Source organism: Salminus brasiliensis, chromosome 24 (genome assembly GCF_030463535.1).
Source record: "Salminus brasiliensis chromosome 24, fSalBra1.hap2, whole genome shotgun sequence".
In the NCBI taxonomy this organism is placed as follows: Eukaryota; Metazoa; Chordata; class Actinopteri; order Characiformes; family Bryconidae; genus Salminus; species Salminus brasiliensis.
Window position 1 is genome coordinate 11,744,909 of NC_132901.1, and position 14,153 is coordinate 11,759,061.

Here is a 14,153-nt window from a genome sequence, read left to right on the forward strand (position 1 = left end):
TAATTTTATATATATGAAGAATACATATAGTTTTCAATTTCCCCCGTATGCGTTGATTAAACGTTTGAATAAATTCAGAATATCGCCGTCAACGCCGCTGTGGCGAAAAATAATGTGCCGTCTGCACGGTGGGTAAAAATGCGCGGGTAGGCGAACAAAGAGAATGCTGCTCTGGGGAGGGGGAAGGGAGGAGGAGAATAGGGAGGGGAGGGGAGGGGAGGGGAGGGAGGGGAGGGGAATGAAGGGTGGGGGGTTGGCAAGAAGAGAGCGGACAATTTGTTGTCCAATGGTCGTTTGACGGCATTCTGGAGGCGGTACCTCGTCTAATTAAAATGCTAGAGTCTAAATAATGTGGGAGCTTATCGCCTCCCCCTCATTCTTCAGTCTTACTCGACGAGGAGCAGTATGCCTGAGCCAGCTAAGTCCGCGCCCAAGAAGGGATCCAAGAAAGCCGTGACCAAGACGGCCGGGAAAGGCGGCAAGAAGCGCAGAAAGTCCAGGAAGGAGAGCTATGCCATCTACGTGTACAAGGTGCTGAAGCAGGTCCACCCTGACACTGGAATCTCCTCTAAAGCGATGGGCATCATGAACTCGTTCGTGAACGACATCTTCGAGCGCATCGCCGGTGAGTCTTCTCGTTTGGCTCACTACAACAAACGTTCTACTATCACCTCTAGGGAGATCCAGACTGCTGTGCGTCTGCTCCTTCCCGGTGAGTTGGCCAAGCACGCCGTGTCAGAGGGCACAAAGGCCGTCACCAAGTACACGAGCTCCAAGTAAATAGTGATAGCGGCATAATCCAAACCCAACGGCTCTTTTAAGAGCCACCCACGGTTTCTTCCAAAGAGCAGTTTTATTCAAGAACCAAGTAAGTTATAATACTAATTATTATTATTTATTAGAGAGTGCCTTTATTGTTACATACTTATTGATGTATGTATGTAAATCAACTTACTTAATTGTTTGTTTGCATTTAATTGGTATAGTGTACTAGGATTCAGGGACAGAGCAGCAAACTAAAATACTGTGCCATACTAACTGTATGGAGTGGGCTGGTAGTGCTAAGTGGGATAAATGAAGCTGCACATCACCTGTGAAAGACCAGTCCAGAGGAGATCAGCCTTACAGGTGGGGAAGAGTGAGGCAGGAAACCATACTAGGGTTGACTTAAACCCTAGAATTACACACCTGATCTTTGTAATGAAAGCTGTCTAGTATATATAACCAGGCATACGGTTAGGCTCTCCCACAAGCCTTTTTTGTTGGGTCACAGAAGGGTGAAGTTAGTTAAAGCCTTAGGTTTATGGTGGGATTTGAGTGAGCAAAAGTAGGTTCAGAGCAAGGCTTTTGATGTAGAGGGTCGAAGTAAGGCAAAAGGACGAGGGTAGAATAATTAAATTGAGGTAGCGTAAGTAAAAAAGTATGGCGGTGAAAGTGTGTTTAGTGCAGATGTGATCTAGGAAGAGTGAGTAACAGTGGCTTTGTAAGGAGGCCTCAGGTTTATGATGAAGGTGGATTGAGTTAAAGTGACCGTGAGCTTAGGCCTTTGCCTTAGGATACAAAGGAAGGTTCAGTAAAAGTGAGTTTCAACATAAGCCATCAGCCTGATGATTCGGATACACATGGATACACATGGCCTCGGCCTACTGAGGACTGCACATCTAAGTAGAATGGTCATGACTGCATGGAATGGGTTAAATGAAAGCAAAAGTTTGGTGTGTTGCTTATTGAGATAGAGGGAAGGATGGGGTTAATTTGTTTTAGGACAAGAATGAGATTGCAGTTGTTTCATGTGAGGGGTTCGAATGAGGATGGAGTGATTTTGTATAATGGTTGGATGAAGGATGGGGTTATTTAATTTTAGGGTTGGAGAGAGATGGTGGTGGGGTTTGTATTAGAGTATGAATAAAAATGGGTTATTTTATTTTGGGGTTAGACGGCGGATGGGGTTATTTTGTTTCATGGTTAGAATGATGTTAAGGTTATGTTGTACTAGGTTAAGAGGGAGGACAGAGTTATTTTGTATTAGGACTATTTGGTTTGGTTCACTAAAAGATGAATTTGGTTGAAGTCTTAGGTTAATGGTGAGATTCGAGCGAGCAAGAATAGGTTCATAGATATTTTTTTGATGTAGAGGGTCGGAGCAATGCAAAAGGACGAGGGTAGAGTAAGTAAAATAGTATGGCGGTCAAAGGCCTCAGTTTTATGATGAAGGTGGATTGAGTTAAAGTGACGGTGAGCTTAAGCCTTTGCCTTAGGATACAAAGGAAGGTTCAGTAAAAGTGAGTTTCAACATTAGCCATCAGCCTGATGATTTGGATACACATGGCCTCGGCCTACTGAGGAATGCACATCTAAGTAGAATGGTCATGACTGCATGGAATGGGTTAAATGAAAGTAAAAGTTTAAAAATAATAATTTGGTGTGTTGCTTATTGAGATAGAGGGAGGGATGGGGTTAATTTGTTTTAGTACAAGAATGAGATTTGAGTTGTTTCATGTGAGGGGTTCGAATGAGGATGGAGTGATTTTGTATAATGGTTGGAGGAAGGATGGGGTTATTTCATTTTAGGGTTTGTGAGAGAAGGTGGTGGGGTTTGTATTAGAGTATGAATGAAAATGGGTTATTTTATTTTGGGGTTAGACGGCGGATGGGGTTATTTGGTTTCATGGTTAGAATGATGTTAAGGTTATGTTGTACTAGGTTAAGAGGGAGGACAGAGTTATTTTGTATTAGGACTACTTGGTTTGGTCACAAAAAGATGAATTTGGTTGAAGCCTTAGGTTAATGGTGAGATTCGAGCGAGCAAGAATAGGTTCAGAGCTAGACTTTTGATGTAGAGGGTCGGAGCAAGGCAAAAAGACGAGGGTAGAGTAAGTAAATTTAGGTAGCGTAAGTAAAAAAGTATGGCGGTGAAAGTGTGTTCAGTGCAGATGTGATCTAGGAAGAGTGAGTAACAGTAGCTTTGTAAACGAGGCCTCAGGTTTATGATGGAGGTGGATTGTGTTAAAGTGACTGTGAGCTTAGGCCTTTGCCTTAGGAAGGTTCAGAAAAAAGTGAATTTCAACATTGGCCATCAGCCTGATGATTTGGATACACATGGCCTCGGCCTACTGAGGAATGCACATCTAAGTAGAATGGTCATGTCTGCATGGAATGGGTTAAATGAAAGTAAAAGTTTAAAAATAATAATTTGGTGTGTTGCTTATTGGGATAGAGGGAGGGATGGGGTTAATTTGTTTTAGTACAAGAATGAGATTGGAGTTGTTTCATGTGAGGGGTTCGAATGAGGATGGAGTGATTTTGTATAATGGTTGGAGGAAGGATGGGGTTATTTCATTTTAGGGTTGGAGAGAGAAGGTGGTGGGGTTTGTATTAGAGTATGAATGAAAATGGGTTATTTTATTTTGGGGTTAGACGGCGGATGGGGTTATTTGGTTTCATGGTTAGAATGATGTTAAGGTTATGTTGTATTAGGTTAAGAGGGAGGACAGAGTTATTTTGTATTAGGACTATTTGGTTTGGTTCACTAAAAGATGAATTTGGTTGAAGTCTTAGGTTAATGGTGAGATTCGAGGGAGCAAGAAAATGTTCATAGATTTTTTTTGATGTAGAGGGTCGGAGCAATGCAAAAGGACGAGGGTAGAGTAAGTAAAATAGTATGGCGGTCAAAGGTCTCAGTTTTATGATGAAGGTGGATTGAGTTAAAGTGACGGTGAGCTTAAGCCTTTGCCTTAGGATACAAAGGAAGGTTCAGTAAAAGTGAGTTTCAACATTAGCCATCAGCCTGATGATTTGGATACACATGGCCTCGGCCTACTGAGGAATGCACATCTAAGTAGAATGGTCATGACTGCATGGAATGGGTTAAATGAAAGTAAAAGTTTAAAAATAATAATTTGGTGTGTTGCTTATTGAGATAGAGGGAGGGATGGGGTTAATTTGTTTTAGGACAAGAATGAGATTTGAGTTGTTTCATGTGAGGGGTTCGAATGAGGATGGAGTGATTTTGTATAATGGTTGGAGGAAGGATGGGGTAATTTTATTTAGGGTTGGAGAGAGAAAATGGTTATTTTCTATTAGGGTTAAAATGAAAAATGGGGTTTTAGGGTTTAAATGAGCTTGGGTTTATTTTGTATTGGGGTTAGAGTGAAGGTGCAGTTATTTTGTATTAGGCTTGAAAAAGGGCATCATTGTTTTATGTTATGTTTAGAATAAGTTTTGTCTTTTTTTTTTTTTGTTATTTTGTTTTTTTGTGTTTTAGGGTTGGGGGGGTGTATGCAGTTATTTTGTGTTAGGGTTAGTATGAGATTTTTGGCTATGGTATATTGGGTGTGTTACGAGTGCGTATTAGGGGACCTATGGAGAGCCGTTCCGAGTGTGGAAGCGCCGGTGACAAAGACGCATCGACGGTGGAAGTCATACTGCGCACACACGGCAACACTGTGCTTTACACACTCCTCAAGGTCGCCTCGCACGACGAGCAAAACAACGCACCCACGTCTCGAATGCCCAGCACGCTCTCGCCGAGGCTCTCCTCCAACGCACCGGATAACACTCGCCCAGTTCGTGGCACCTTTTGTCGCCGTTTTCCACCGATTAGCACGCCAAATGCGCCGCCGCCCGTTCGGCACGCCGGTAGCGTGGCACGCTTCGGTGAGCGCCGTATCAAACGCGGCGTCGTTACGCTGCCCTTCCCGTCTTCTCAACACACGGTGGAGCCTCTCGGAGACGAAAGAGCATTTCTACGCTCGCCAAGTTGAGCTTTCGCCCATATTTCGCTCGACAAACGCCGAGAGAAAACACAAGTGCGAGACCGTCGCTGCCACACGGCTGTGCGGCATCGAGCGAGTTGAGTCTACAACGTTCTCATGTGGCTTTTAAGGGCCGGCCCCCTCGCTGCAGCGGGAGGTTCTACAGAACGCTGCAGCAGTTTGTGCTCACTCGCGCTCACAGCAAAGCAGAACAATGGCAGAAGTCGCTCCAGCCCCAGCCGCCTCGGCGCCCGCCAAGGCCCCCAAGAAGAAGGCCGCCGCCCGCCCCAAGAAAGCCGGCCCCAGCGTGGGCGAGCTCATCGTCAAGGCCGTCTCGGCTTCCAAGGAGAGGAGCGGCGTGTCTCTCGCCGCCCTGAAGAAAGCCCTGGCTGCCGGCGGCTACGACGTCGAGAAGAACAACTCACGCGTTAAGCTCGCCGTCAAGAGCCTCGTCACCAAGGGCACTCTGGTGCAGACCAAAGGCACCGGCGCGTCGGGCTCTTTCAAGCTTAACAAGAAGCAGGCCGAGGCAAAGAAGAAGCCGGCCGCCAAGAAACCGGCACCTAAAGCTAAGAAGCCGGCCGCCAAGAAACCAGCCGCGGCCAAGAAGCCCAAGAAGGTAGCAGCCAAGAAACCCACTGCGGCTAAGAAATCCCCCAAGAAGGCCAAGAAGCCCGTCGCGGCCGCTAAGAAGGCAGCGAAGAGCCCCAAGAAGGCCAAGAAGCCGGCGGCTCCCAAAAAGGCGACCAAGAGCCCAAAGAAAGCCAAAACGGTCAAGCCTAAAGCAGCTAAGCCCAAGGCGGCGAAGGCGAAAAAGGCTGCCCCTAAGAAGAAGTAAACAGTAACGCCGTTTACCTTCATGTCTTGTTTCTCTATTCAACGGCTCTTTTAAGAGCCACCCACAGTTTCATAAAAAAAACAGCTTTTTTCCCCCCTTGTTACTGCACAATGAATTGATTGTTAAAAAAAAAAAAAACACTCAACAACACAAAAATAGCTCTCATTAGTTTCCCCACACAATAATTATATATGATCAATATATATATTTTTTTGGTTTGGTCATACGTGTTACATTTGAGCGGGAAAGGGAAAGGAAACGCGGGGCACGAGTGGGGGTAAATGTTTCTTTCTTTAACCCGTTTTCTTTCTTCCTTTCTCTCTCTCGCTCACACAGACACACAGCACGAGAGGAGGAGGGGGTCGGGTAGGAAAGCGAGCAGAGGTGGGAGGACGCTAGAGTCTGACGGCGGAAATGCGATTGGCTGTTGGTGCGCGTAGCTTTTAGCCAATAGGACCGTAGGCGATTTTGCTATATCAACGGCGCTCGTTGGCCGGCGTGCATTATTTCAGCTTTGTTCGACGAACACGACTGACGCGAATCATGAGTGGAAGAGGCAAAACCGGTGGTAAAGCTAGGGCCAAGGCTAAGACTCGTTCGTCCCGCGCCGGACTGCAGTTCCCAGTTGGCCGTGTGCACAGGCTCCTGCGTAAAGGCAACTACGCTGAGCGGGTCGGCGCCGGCGCTCCCGTCTACTTGGCCGCCGTCCTGGAGTATCTCACCGCTGAGATTCTCGAGTTGGCTGGCAACGCCGCCCGCGACAACAAGAAGACCCGTATCATCCCCCGTCACCTGCAGCTGGCTGTTCGTAACGACGAGGAGCTGAACAAACTGCTCGGAGGAGTCACTATCGCCCAAGGTGGTGTGCTGCCCAACATTCAGGCTGTACTGCTGCCTAAGAAGACCGAGAAGACTGTGAAGACAAAGTAAATTGGCGCTCTCCGTTGATTTATCTATACACAAAGGCTCTTTTAAGAGCCACCCATTTTTTCTAAGAAAAGTGCTGCTCCTTTACAAACAACACTACATATTCTTCACGTGATTTCCAACTGCATAAAAAAATAATAGCTTTATGAACCGAGTTATTATATAAACACACTGCCATGCAATACACAATTGCCCTTTTTCATATATTTCACGTACTGAGATCAACACCCTATGCATATGTGCATGTATACACACATTCTCTCGCTCTCTCTCACACACACAGTGTGTTTAATGTTCGCTGTAATGTACAGTACATTGATTAGTTTGATCATATTATTGTTCTTATTATTATATATTCTTTTAATGCTTTTTTTTCTTTGTTGTTTTGTATTACAGGAGCCCGCCGTTTTGCTTTTAGGTTTGAAAAGAAGACGCCCAATAGTGTGTCACCGACGCATTGCCGGCCGCCCAATGGGAAACGGACAACTTCAAGACGCCCAATGAGCGGCAAGCGGCTTGAAAGCTTAAAAGCCATGTGAAGCGAGCAAGAACTCATTCTCTTTCTTTTCCCCGAGAGGAGTAGAGTTCAACGCGATGGCAAGAACCAAGCAGACCGCCCGTAAGTCCACCGGTGGCAAGGCCCCGAGGAAGCAGCTCGCCACCAAGGCTGCTCGCAAGAGCGCCCCAGCCACCGGCGGCGTGAAAAAGCCTCACCGTTACAGGCCCGGCACCGTGGCTCTGAGGGAGATCCGCCGCTACCAGAAATCTACTGAGCTGCTGATCCGTAAGCTGCCCTTCCAGCGCCTAGTGCGTGAGATCGCTCAGGACTTCAAGACTGATCTCCGCTTCCAGAGCTCCGCCGTCATGGCCCTGCAGGAGGCTAGCGAGGCGTATTTGGTGGGTCTGTTTGAAGATACTAACCTGTGCGCTATCCACGCCAAGAGAGTCACCATCATGCCTAAAGACATCCAGCTGGCCCGCCGTATTCGCGGAGAGCGCGCTTAAACAGAGCGCTTCGACGTTTACCTGAAATACCCAACGGCTCTTTTAAGAGCCACCTACCCGTGTCCGCGCCGAAACAGCAAATGTCCGCCTCACCTCGGTGTTGCGTTTATATAATGTAAGGCTATTATGACGCGTGCGCTTCTAAATTCCATAGGACTGAGCGAGCGAAACCAGCCGTGAGACAGTGGTTGTGAAGATTAGGGAAAAAAAACAACTTCTATATGTGTGTCTATATATATATATATGTATATATATAACGTTTTGTACTACATTTCACATCAAAATCGCCATATTTAACGTGTTTTAATACATATGAATACTTTTCTTTTAATACCTATCAATATGTTTATACATATTTAATAGTTTGGAAACAGTTCATTCACCCCAGCAGAAAGTAGAAGCCACTGCCCTTTCAGTAGAACACTACACTTTACACTATGTAGTGTTTAGGCCGGTTTTGGCCTATTACAAACGGCATTAGTCATGGATGGAGCGTAGATCCCACCGCGTGGTGAAACTATACAACTGCAAGCACAGTTTCAGAGAGCAATGTATGTGTATATTCATATAATGAGAGCTTGATTTGGGGTACTTACGTTTCATACATATGCAACATGAGTTTGATTGCATAGAGAGTAAGCGAGACCAGCTGTGTTGTTTGTGCTTGCTTTTAGGGCAGCAGTAAAGGAGGTAAGTGTATAGTCCAGAGAGGAATGTTTGTTTGTTTGTTTGTTTTTAATCTCTTTCAATACCTCTACCAGAACAAGGCATGTCTAACTCTAAAAAATTATATGTTTACTCTATATGTTAACTCTATAAAATTCATGTTTCCCGTCACATTGTTTGTAAAATTAACCCAGATCAGCGGGAAAAACGCCAAAATTAAATGAATGTTGAGTCAGTATTGTTTTGTGCTATACTTCAAAAATTACCTTATTTAGTACAGTCTAGCTTGTCTGGAAGTATAACCCTTGAAGTATGGAGCAAATTAAATGAACCTTCCCAGCACATGTAAAATGATCATTAGAGAAGCCTAGGGAAAAGAAATAGTGAATAAATACTGGCAGGGGTAAAGTGTTTGTCCTGCCTAGGATGCACCCAGTTATGTAATAGAGAGTAGAAGCCTTTGAGCCTTGAGTACAGTAGTGCTCTTCTGTGTGGTGAATAGAAGGGCTTTTGGAAGTGCTCATTGCAAAGGACCACCGTTGTTTTGGGATCATGGGCATATATGTCATGGATGGAGCGTGGATGCCATCGTGTGGTCAAACTAGGCAAATGCAAACGTTAACTAACTAGATTTATTCGTGTGAATGTTACAGCTTTTTCATTTGATAGATGGTTGTGAACTCCAGTACGTCTACTAAGTCATTTGTATTGCGGTGTTTTTAAAAATGTTTCTATTGAAGCATACTTCAGTTCAGGGCATTTTAGAAGCCAGCATGGTTACCAGTTCTCATGCTGCCAGGCAATGAAATGGAAACTTAATTTAGGGCAATTTTATACACATTAAATATGATTGTTAACTGCACCAATAAATCTAAAAAGTAATTACATGTCTTGTGGGATGATTGTCGTTTGGGCTTGGGTTTCATTTTAACAATATGCTAACGATAAAGTCGGACAGAAGGAAAAAAAAAACAAAACAAAACAAAAAAAAAACCTCCAGACCGTATAACCTCCTTCCACAACTAGATAAAATGTCTTGTTTTGAAGAATGCTTGATAGAAGCTATCTTTAATGAAGGCACTGTATTAGCCATCATGACAACCAAACAGCATGCAGTTAGGTAAAAAGCCTCCAATTCACTCACTGCTAGAAGCCTTTGAGACAAATTGTAAAGTAGTGCACTTCTATGTAGGACCTTTGTTTCCTTCTCTTTAGAGCCCTTAAACTCTGTGTATCAGTTTATATTGAGGTTCCCATAATAATCATAAATCAATAAAGAAAACCGCTCATCTGCTATCAAGACCTGACTGAGGAGCTGGAGGCCAGTGAAGCAAAGCTAAAATATGGAAAAGCATACGCACCCTGCAAGGTTTCGGTCAGAGACTTTCTTCAAGGCATAGGTAAGTAACAAATGAATACAAAAAACTCTTTCTCCTCTTTCTGATTTTGCTTCTTTAAATGTCTGCATGGACCAAAAAATCAAAAAGATGAATTGTTTTATATTTTGCAGATTTACATTTTGACCACCAGATGGCATCCACGCTCCATTCACGTACTACGACCACAGACTTAAAGCTTAGCCCTGAAACTCCATCAGAAGCCTAAGGGGTAGGTCTAGCCAAACTGCTTCCACTCACCCAGACTTCATCATGAGCTCTACACTTACTTTGCTTACCACAATGTCTTTCCATATTTCTTTATCATCCACTAACTGCAACATATGGTAAAAGCAACATTACTTAAAGCAACATTAACTCCCTCTGTGTTTATCTAATCTAACATGACTTTTATTAGAAGATGTAAAACGAGCCTGAGAAATCCAAGGCGTAAACATGTAGTTTTAGTTGGCCTCATTAGGAGCTTTTCCCTTGTATGCAATAATATACCATTTATTCGATTTGTGTTTGATCTTTCTTTCTTTAAATGTCTCTGTGGACACTATATCTTTAAGTTGTAGTGTATTAGATCAACGACTACAATTCCCATGATGCCTAACTAAAGATGGTCTCTGACCAAAACCTTGCCAATTAAAATTGACTCATCTGCTATCAAGACCTGACTGAGGAGCTGGAGGCCAGTGGAGCAAAGCTAAAATATGGAAAAACATACGCACCCTCAAAAAAAATTAACCTGCATGGTTTAGGTCAGAGACTTTCTTCAAGGCATAGGTAAGTAACAAATGAATACAAAAGTGCTAACAAAAGTTTATCAACAGCCGACCGTACTGCCTCCTCCCTTGTAAGTTAGCTTCTCTGCTATTTAAATGTAACTCTTTCTCCTCTTTCTGATTTTGCTTCTTTAATTGTCTCCGTGGACAAGAAATAAATAAATAAATCAATAAATAAATAAAAAACTGCAAGATTAATTGTTTTACATTTTGACCACACGATGGCATCCACGCTCCATTTACGTACTATGACCACAGTCTTGAGGCCTAGCCCTGAAACTCCATCAGAAGCCTAAAAGACTTGACTAGAGAAGTGCACTTCTGTGTAGTGTATACAGTGTAAGGGATTTAGGAAGTGCCCTATTGCAAACGTCACCGTTGTTTTGGGATCGTGGATATATGTCATGGATGGAGCGTGGATGCCATCGTGTGGTCAAACTCGCAAATGCAAACGCTAACAACATAGATGTATACGTGTATGTGTGTGAATGTTACAGCTTTTACATATGACAGATGGTTGTGAACTCCAGTAAGTCTACTAAGTTCTACCAAGGAACTTTTGGGCATTTTAGTAGCCAGCAGGATAACCAGTTGTCATGCTACCAGGCAATGAAATGAAAACTTATTTTAGGGCACCGTAATTTTGTTTGGGTTTTAACAATATGCTAATGATAAAGTAGGGCAGAAGAAAACAAAATACTCAATACTGTATTATCTCCTTACAGATCTTAATAAAGTGCCTTAAATAAAGAGTGCTTCTATCAAGCATTCTTTAACTAAAGACATTTTATCATCAGTTAGGTAAAAAGCCAACAATTCTCTCATTAAGAGTCAAACTGTAGAGTAGTGCAGTTCTATGTAGGACCTTTGTTCTCCTCCCCTTAGAGCCCTTAAATTCTATGTTGTATGGTTATGTGTATGTATGTATGCATCAGGTTATATTGAGGTCAACATAATAATCATAAATCAATAAAGAACACCGCTCTGCTATCAAGACCTGGCTGAAGAGCTGGAGGCAAGTGGGGCAAAGCTAAAAATTGGAAAGCGGATGCACCATCAGCGCAAAAAATCATTTTAACCTGCAAGGTCAGAGACTTTCTTCAAGGCATAGGTAAGTAACAAATTAACACAAAAGTGCTAACAAAGGTGTATCAAAAGTCAGCCGTACTCACTTGTGAATTAGCTTTTTTGTGCTTCTCAAATTTAACTCTTTCTCCTCTTTCTGATTTTGCTTCTTTAAATGTCTCTGTGGACCAAAAAAAAAATATGTATTTTTTATATTTTGCAGATTTACATTTTGACCACCAGATGGCATCCACGCTCCATTCACGTACTACGACCACAGTCTTAAAGCTTAGCCCTGAAACTCCATCAGAATCCTAAAGGGTAGGTCAAGCCAAACTGCTTCCACTCACCCTGACTTCATCATGAGCTTTACACTTACTTTATATCACCACAATTTCTTTATCATCCACTAACTGCAACATATGTCTAAGGCTTTATCATCCACTAACTGCAACATACTTTGCTTTCCACAATTTCTTTCCTTCCTTTCTCTTCCACTAACTGCTAACCAATATGGCTGTTATTAGAAGATGTATAGTGGAAACCTGAGGAATCCAAATGGTGTGGGTTTAGTTTAAGTTGGCCTCAATTTACTTTATGTGCAAAAATATTTCAGTGGTGGTTTGTGAAAGAGAGAGAGAGAGAGAGAGAGAGAGAGAGACATGCATTTGTAGACATATGGCTTGCTTTATACTCATTCATTCTGACAGAAAATACAAACCCTGTACTGGTTTGTGTGTTTCTTTAAACGTCTTTATATCAATGTGTCAATGACACGATTTGTCTTTATCCTGTAGTGTCAAGATCAAGGACTACAATTCCCATGATGCCTAACTACAAGTTCGATAGATGACGTTTTATTGATTATCTATCTATCTATCTATCTATCTATCTATCTATCTATCTATCTATCTATCTATCTTCATCTAATGATGAAATCCGATAACTGCACGTCCAGTCACAGTAAAAAGTAAACCGTGTGCCATGGTGTACAGTAGTGGGGTGATCTTCGTGGGTGCTTGTTTTATGCTTGCAAGGTCGTAACCCTAGTACTAAATAGCCATTTATGTGATTTATATTCAGGTGCATTGAGGAAGGACTAATTTTGTCATGTGTGTGTGTGTAATAAACGCTGCGCACGTTAGAATGGCGTGATGTAGTGTGACTTTGTTGTATACGAGACCGAGGCGCACATGGCGACAGCCATCAGAGGGCTGACCGAGGTATTTGTCGTGTTAAGACATATGTTAGCTACTTTTAATGTTCATACATGTGAAACGTCGTTTTTTTTTTAGTCCTTACACTACTGGACCCTGGTTAGCTCCGGTGTGTCGTTGTTAGCACGATAACGTTTGCTAACTTGCCAAAAATGAAGTAGATAATGATATCCGATAACTCGATTTTGCCGAGAGCCTAAAGTTGTACACCCAGTCACAGCAAATTGATGTAGAACTGCCGTTGCTGGATCTATGTGTGGAGTTGTACATAGCTTGGAGCCAGCTTAGCGATTAGCAGCGTGGCTAACGCGGCTAGCATAAACAGTAAAGCGCAAATATGAGCCTAATTATGAGGGGTCATTATTTGTTGACCACAGTGCAGTACCACATGCGGGGTTGTAGCATAAAAGTACGCAATACAGCCGTGATTTGTGGCTGTTGAGTGATTTGAGTTAACTTGCTTTTTCAGGTCCACACATGAGCTAACAAAGCGATTAGCATGCTAGCTAACTCGGATGGTACAAACAATAACATACGCCAGCGAGTGTAAATACCTGTCAGATAAATACACACTCGCTCGAGTCAGTCAAGTTTTATTATGAAACGGTGTATACAGCAACATTTATACGTTTACTGTCGTGGTTGAAACCGAGAAGCCACCTTGGAGAGTAGCATGATGGCTAGGTGTCTTAAAATTAATCACAGAAATAACGATATTACGGACACGTGCGTAGTTCTCTATATTGTTATTTGGAGCAAGTGAGGGAGAAACAGTCGTGCTTAAACCCGGCTACCAGCAGCCTATCTTCTGGTTTTCAGAGCTGGGCAGCCTGTGTAGCTTGCTAGCTAGTGTTTTGTTTACAAAAGATTATTTTCGTTAGCTAGTTGCCGAAACGACTCCACGTGGAGTGCACGATGTCACGAAAAAACGGCTTCTATACTCACCTAGTGCACTAGAGAGTACTGGAGTGCGGTTTAGGATGGTAAAACACACAATCAATTACTACAATAATAACAATAATAATGTCAAGTGTGTAATCTTTCTAAGAAAACGGTGCATAAATGTTTATTTACAAAGGTCACATGGCCCCTATGCACTTCAAATTTCGTGAAAAGGAGTCAGAGGCTGTGTATGAGCCTACTTTGAGTCACTGTAAGTTCATCTTAAGCCTAGGTCACTGAATTTTATTAATTCATTCAGCTATTTATTTATTTATTTTAAGATTTCGCCATAAGACCAAGCTATTTCAGAAGTGATTTTAGCTCCTAATTATAGTTTAGCTTACTTTTTAATTATAAGGTCAAGCAGGTCTGGAGCTAGGCTGTAGGTTTCGAAGCTAAATCATGATGAGTTAAAGTATTCAGAGTGAAGGTTATGCATGATCCAAAGTATGCTGCGTTATTATTATTACTATTATTAGTTTATTCCTTTTTAGAACACTTGGAGTCTGGATGCCATTGTGTGGCCAGACTGTGAAACTACAAGCAGTAGAAGGAAGACATGCTGCAAATGC

General features: G+C 42.8%; 3 protein-coding genes across 3 annotated transcripts; all 3 read left to right on the plus strand.

The window, feature by feature from the left end:
* Nucleotides 1-405: 405 nt before the first annotated feature.
* Nucleotides 406-780, plus strand: LOC140547141 (histone H2B). The gene has a single exon (XM_072670718.1). It carries the CDS (start codon nt 406-408, stop codon nt 778-780), a length of 375 nt encoding a protein of 124 aa, XP_072526819.1.
* Nucleotides 781-6,135: 5,355 nt separating this feature from the next.
* LOC140546630 (histone H2A-like) lies at nt 6,136-7,058 on the plus strand. The gene is made up of 2 exons (XM_072670011.1): nt 6,136-6,518; nt 6,938-7,058. The coding sequence occupies exons 1-2, from the start codon at nt 6,136-6,138 to the stop codon at nt 7,056-7,058; spliced, it is 504 nt and encodes a 167-aa protein (XP_072526112.1).
* Nucleotides 7,059-7,110: 52 nt separating this feature from the next.
* LOC140546631 (histone H3) lies at nt 7,111-7,524 on the plus strand. The gene has a single exon (XM_072670013.1). The coding sequence runs from the start codon at nt 7,114-7,116 to the stop codon at nt 7,522-7,524; it is 411 nt and encodes a 136-aa protein (XP_072526114.1). The 5' UTR covers nt 7,111-7,113.
* Nucleotides 7,525-14,153: the final 6,629 nt, after the last annotated feature.